General features: G+C 42.6%; 1 protein-coding gene across 1 annotated transcript; it reads left to right on the plus strand.

Annotated features, from left to right (window-relative positions):
- Positions 1-3,342: 3,342 nt before the first annotated feature.
- LOC147898993 (pentatricopeptide repeat-containing protein At2g33680-like) lies at positions 3,343-5,409 on the plus strand. The gene is made up of 2 exons (XM_087378175.1): positions 3,343-4,141; positions 4,310-5,409. The coding sequence occupies exons 1-2, from the start codon at positions 3,343-3,345 to the stop codon at positions 5,407-5,409; spliced, it is 1,899 nt and encodes a 632-aa protein (XP_087234301.1).
- The last annotated feature ends 743 nt before the right edge of the window (positions 5,410-6,152 follow it).

A 6,152-nucleotide genomic window follows, 5' to 3' on the forward strand; every position in this document is an offset into this window, starting at 1 on the left:
TGTAGGCATAATATAGTTGTGCTCAAGATGCTTTCTGTGTGCGCAAGATCTAATTCATGGTGCTTGAAAGATCTTGTGTTTAGGCTTTGTAGAGTTTTTGTTATCTTGTTCTCTCTAATGAAGTTGATTTGTTCGAGATCCCATCCATGTTCAGATTATAGCCTCTGAATCTCTGTTGGCACTTGTTTGTTGACCTTTATGTGTTTCTTTGGTATTGGTGATAGGATGTACCGACTCTTTGGGTCACACATATTTCTTGTTGCATGACTTATAGCAATTGTCCTTTGCCTGTGGTCGATACGATTTTGTGTTTATGGTACTGTACACTCACTTATTATGTATGTCTTTAGCTACATTTGTATCGTACAAGTGAGGCATCATGTGTTTAGAAGCTGGTTGTTAATAGTACTATTTGTTAAGGGCTTTGATGTCCTCTATCATGTGCAACCCAGTTCGTATTCTTTTCAATATCTGTAGGAAGGACATCTCTTTTTGTCTCATCGGTGTTTTAATTCATATATTTTCATAAAATCTTTCCATACGAATTGGAGTAACACAGTTGAAGTGGATGGGTTGATAAATATCCACGTATGTTTCATTGGGCTGGCTTGGCATAGGTCGCCACAAAGCCAAATGTTGACTCCTATGAATGGCTTGCTATGATTGTGTTAATTTATCACATGTGTAGGTCAATTGCGATGAACGTGTTGTTATCGATGAGAGACACTTCATCTAGCACTATTAGTTTGATGTTCTAGTACATTGCTGACATTGTTTGCATGCTTTTTGCTAAGACGGTGGTGTATCGATGTTAATAGCGATAGATGCAATGCTGAGTGAATAGTCGTGCCTCTGATCAGCCTTGTTGCCTTTTCTGTGTATGCTAGTATAAGAGCTCTTGGCAAGTTCGTATCCATTGTCTCATTGTGGGAATAGTATCGTAATAGCGCTTGCACTATCAGCATCATTGCATATGTCTTTCCAGTCCTTGCATTTCGTATTAAGAATAGCATGATGTTTTCCTATGGGTCTATTCTTTTCTTTAGCATGGTGTCTTATAAAATAATGCGTTGTTCATGGTTCATGCTTCTTAGTTGCGTGTAATACAGTTCGTTAGGAATGAGGTTGTGTGTGCGTTCCAGTGTTTGATATAAATGTCTTGCTTGTTTCCTTACGTTCATTAGGGCACTATTGCAGGATTTTTGTGATGTAGCAATGCATGGAGATAGGCATTTTTGTGAGTATGGTGGGCATGATAGCTATGCTATTTGTGGGGAGGAGGAGAGTGAGGACAAAGACATCTCACGGCCTGCAGGCAAACGTAGCTCATGAGCGACTTTTTGTTGGTTCTACTATACAATAATCTGCATGGAGGATGCCTTGGTTGGCAATTTGGGCTCATGTTAAAGTAAGTCTAAACTCTGGCAAAGGGAAGAGGCTTTGATTTCCATGATGGTTTGGATGCACCAAACGTGTTGAAGTAAGCCTAGATTTTTTGCAAGGAGGCAGAGTATGATTTTACTTCTTGCCAATGTTAAATCTCTATATAAATCAGGTCTTGAATAAGTGTGGATCCAACAATGAAGGACCATGGAGTGTGATGAATCCTCTCATAACCAAATCGCTTCTGATTCTGTTGAAGTGAGGAAGTTTTGAGTGAGCAGCCACCCCAAAAGATCCTACCACTTTCATCAGAGCAAGATACAGTAATGTAACGGTCCATGTCTATTTTTGGCTATTGTTGCAAAATTTCGTTCCAAAATTTCTCAAGTAAAAAATTGCACCCTCTATGCCAATTTTCGGGCGGGCTCAATGAATAAGATTCATCTTGTTACGGCAGGCAGCCTAGGGGGAAGTTTGAGTTTTTTGAGCTCTCCTTGAGCCACTTGTCACAATCGTGGGCATTGATTTCAATCAAATCTAACGGTGTGAAAAGCAAGGTGCAAAAGCATAGTTAAGGTTTTTATCAAAAGGATGGGAGAAAAGCATAGAAGCGCTTTTGTCATAAATCTATATAATTCATAACAAGCACATGATTGTTAGCATTGTTTGATAGTAATTATATATTATATATCATCATATAAATATTTTCAATTACTCGTCCATTCAAAATTTCTTATTTTCAATCTGAATTCTTACAACATTCCTCTCGTGAATGCATGTTATCGATGTGAGGGAGTAAGGAAATCCAAGATGGAAGCAAGATTGAAGAATGACGGCACCTTTATTCGTATGGTTGTAGTCCATGTGATAATATTGTATAGACTTCAATGAGGATGAGTTATTGTATCGCCTTATTCACGTATTTGTTGGACGTCAGCTTTCAAATATGGACATCTCGAAATCAATAATAAATCACCACCTTGGCATTTGCAAGGAGGATCCGGACCTAACGAATCTTGTGTCGCGTCTCATGTCCACCATTTTACTCATTAGATTTTTGGCCTGTCCTCTGGGTAGCCTTAGCAACTCTTCAAATTTAGCAAAGCAGAAATTAGGCATTTTTTGAATTTTTGGAAGTGCATCTTTCCTATTGGACAATACGTTGACTCTTCTTCATTGGACTTGAATGCAGACTGTAAAGTGGTTGACTCTCTCTCTCTCTCTCTCTCTCTCTCTCTCTCTCTCTCCCCTTCTTCTCTCTCTTTCTCCCCTTCATTATCTCCTTACACACAGTGTACATCCTCTCCACACATAGTGCACACCCTCTCCACCCACACACACAATGCACACAATGCACACCCTCCACACATAGTGCACACCCTCTCTACCTTCCCCTCCCCCGAAACAAGCCCCTGCCCTTCTCTCTCTCTCTCTCTCCCTTATCTCGTGGAGTCTTCCTCCACAGCATTTCCTTTTTGTTTGCTTTTTTGATCTTGGGCAGGCCTTATGAGTGATTAATATCATTCACCTTGTTTCGTTAAGAATTTGATAAAATACTAGGATTCAAGTTCAATTTAGAGTTAGTAGTTAAGTGCTTGTTTCGTTAAGAATTTGATAAAATACTAGGATTCAAATTCAATTTAGAGTTCGTAGTTAAGTGCTCCATGCCGCAAATCTAGTTATGATTTTGATGAGGCATCATAACACTGATTCTCACAGACACAATAGCGTCATGTCACTCTCGTTTTTCCCGCAAGAAATGTAAGCAGATGATTGCATCCCGAAAGAAATACGGTGAGATGGATTCTTCAGCCAATCAAAGACTCCTCACCGGTTGAATTCAAAGGCTTGTGCATCAGTCACCATGGCCTTTGTTGTCTTCATGCAGGCCACTCTCTACTTCAGCTACGGGACTTTGTCTCCTAGTGAGGTAACGCTCTGCTCGAGTCTTTATTAATCATGGGCTCACCGCTTAGGCTACCCCTCTCCAGTAGTCCCTTCAGTGCTGGCAGAGATGGAGATGCTGTGTATTGGAGATTGCCTCAGCTCAACGACGGCAAGGAACCTTATACCTTCACCGAGCAACGCTTAAATGAGCTTCCAGTAATAAAGGCAAACAAATTAATACAGATGTACGTGAAGCGTGGCAGTATGTCGAATGCTCGCCATGTATTTGACAGCATGCCAAAGCGCAACGTAGTGTCATGGAACATCATGATCGTGGGGTTTGCCAAGCAGGAAGAGGGTGCACAGGCTTTGGAATTGTATGCACGGATGCACCAGGAAGATTTCCAACCCGATGCTCGAACTTTTGTTGGCACGTTGAAGGCTTGCAGTAGCCTGACAGCGCTGGAAGAGGGGAAGCAAGTCGATGAGAAATCTGCAAAAGTAGGGTGTCTGGCGAAAGGAAGAGCTATCCATTCCCACGTAGTTAAGTGTGGCTTTGAGTCAAATGTCTTCGTAGGGACTACGTTGTTGGATGTGTATGCGAAATGCAGGAGCATGGAGGATGCACAGTGTATCTTTGATGAACTGCCTCAACGTGATGTGGTTACGTGGAACACTATGATCCTGGGGTATGCTGAGCAGGAAGACAGTGCGTGGGCCTTGGAGTTGTATGCACAGATGCATCAGGAAGGTGTCCAGCCAGATGCTCGAATCTGTGTTGGCATATTGAAGGCTTGCGGTAGCCCAGCAGAATTGGACCAAGGGAAGCAAGTTGACGGGAAGCTTCCAAGAATACAATCCCTGACGAAAGGCAGAGCCATTCACTCGCATATAGTAACGATTGGCTTTGAGTTGGATGTATTTGTGGGAACCACTTTGGTGGATATGTATGCAAAATGCGGGAGCATGGAGGATGCACGGTGTGCTTTTGATGAGTTGCCTTACCGTGACGTGGTTACATGGAATGCCATGATTTTAGGGTATGCTGAGCAAGAAGACAGCGCACAGGCCTTGGAGCTGTATGCAGGGATGCACCAGGAGGGTGTCCAACCACAGGATCGGACTTTTGTTGCTGCATTGAAGGCTTGCAGTGGCCTAGCAATGCTGGAACAGGGTAATCAACTCAGCAGGAAATTGGGGAAAGCATGGTGCATGGTGAAAGGCAGAGCCATCCACTCTCAAGTAGTAAAGAGGGGCTTTGAGTTGGATGTATTTGTGGGAACCGCCTTAGTGGATATGTACACAAAATGTGGGGATATTGAGGATGCAAGACATGCCTTTGATGAACTGCCTCACCATACTGTAATTACATGGAACACCATGATCCTAGGTTATGCAGAGCAAGAAGAAAATGAGGAGGCCTTCAAACTTTATGCACAAATGCAAGAGCAAGGTCTTTTACCAAGTAGTGGTACCTTTGTCGCCATCCTCAAAGCATGTGGCAATGCAACCGCTTTGGAAAGTGGCAAGGACCTGCATTTTCAAATTAGCCGGGTTGGTTTTGATACGATTGCAATTGTGGCTGTGAGTCTTATGGACATGTATGCTAAATGTGGGAGCATGGTTGATGCCCGACAGTTGTTTGATGCATTGCCCACAAAGGATGTTGTAGCATGGAATGCATTGATTGCAGGCTATGCCCGCCAGGGAGAGAGTGGACTAGTGTTTCATTTGGCTGATAGAATGAGGCAGGAAGGCATGGATTCAAATGGGATCACAATTCTTAGTGTCCTCAATGTTTGTAGTCATGTGGGTCTAGTGGACAAGGCTCATGAGTACTTCCGGTCTACGGTCAACCAAAATGGAATTATTCTGACCATTGAACACTATTCTTGCATGGTTGACCTTCTTGGCCGCTCAGGCCGAGTGGAGGAGGCAATGGGGATTTTGAAGAAGATGCCTTTTCAACCAGATGTTATTGTATGGTTGACTGTGTTAAGCGCTTGTCAGAAGTGGAATAATGTAGAGGTGGGAAGGCATGCCTTTGAAAATGCTGTGAGATTAGATGGGAAACTTGATACAGCTTATGTTTTGATGGCAAACATATATGCCGATGCTGCACATGCAGGAGGCCCATGATATGGGATTCAAGTGATGAGAGAATGGTTTGAGCATAATAGCAGCCAAGACTTTCTTGATGGATGGCTCTTAGTGGAATGGTGCATACATTTCGAGCTATATTTCAAGAAATATGTGACGACAATCGGAGTTGTATTGGCAAGCAGATTGCCCTATACAATACCCCTGATATGTCGTGAAACGTATAGGGCTTTGAATGATTGTCACAAGCCCAGTGGACCAGGCTCTTTTGTTGGATGGCCTTAGTGGAATGCTGCATTCATTTTGAGCTATATTTCAAGAAACATGTGATGAAAAAACTGGAGTTGTATTGGCAAGCAGATTGCTATCTGTGCGTTATACAATACGCATGATATTTCGTGAAACGTATATGGGTTTGAGTGATTGTCACAAGCCTAGTGGACAAGGCTCCCAGGTACTTCCAGTCTACAATCAAGCAGTATGGGATTATTCTGACCATTGAACAATAATTCTTGCATGTTGATCTTCTTAGCCGAATGGAGGAGGCAATGGGAATTTGGAAGAAGATGCCTTTCCAACCAGGTGTTATTTTGTATGGTTGACTATGTTGAGCACGTCTCAGAAGTGGAATAATTCAGCGGCTGGACGGCATGCCTTTGAAAATGTGGTGAGATTAGATGCAAAACTTTATACAGCTTATGTTGTGATGGCAAACATATATGCCAATGCTGTACATGCAGGAGGCCCATGGTATGGGATTTAAGTAATGAGAGAATGGTAGA

Source organism: Dipteris shenzhenensis, chromosome 8, assembly GCF_047967505.1.
Source record: "Dipteris shenzhenensis isolate YYH24624 ecotype China chromosome 8, Dip_SZ_1.0, whole genome shotgun sequence".
In the NCBI taxonomy this organism is placed as follows: domain Eukaryota; kingdom Viridiplantae; phylum Streptophyta; class Polypodiopsida; order Gleicheniales; family Dipteridaceae; genus Dipteris; species Dipteris shenzhenensis.

What these genes read in the sequence shown, in the direction of transcription:
- LOC147898993 (XM_087378175.1), top strand. Translation starts at nt 3,343, where the DNA reads ATGGGCTCACCGCTTAGGCTACCCCTCTCCAGTAGTCCCTTCAGTGCT. An exon ending in AATACAATCCCTGACGAAAG is followed by an intron (nt 4,142 to 4,309) that starts GCAGAGCCATTC and finishes CCATGATTTTAG; the next exon opens with GGTATGCTGAGCAAGAAGAC.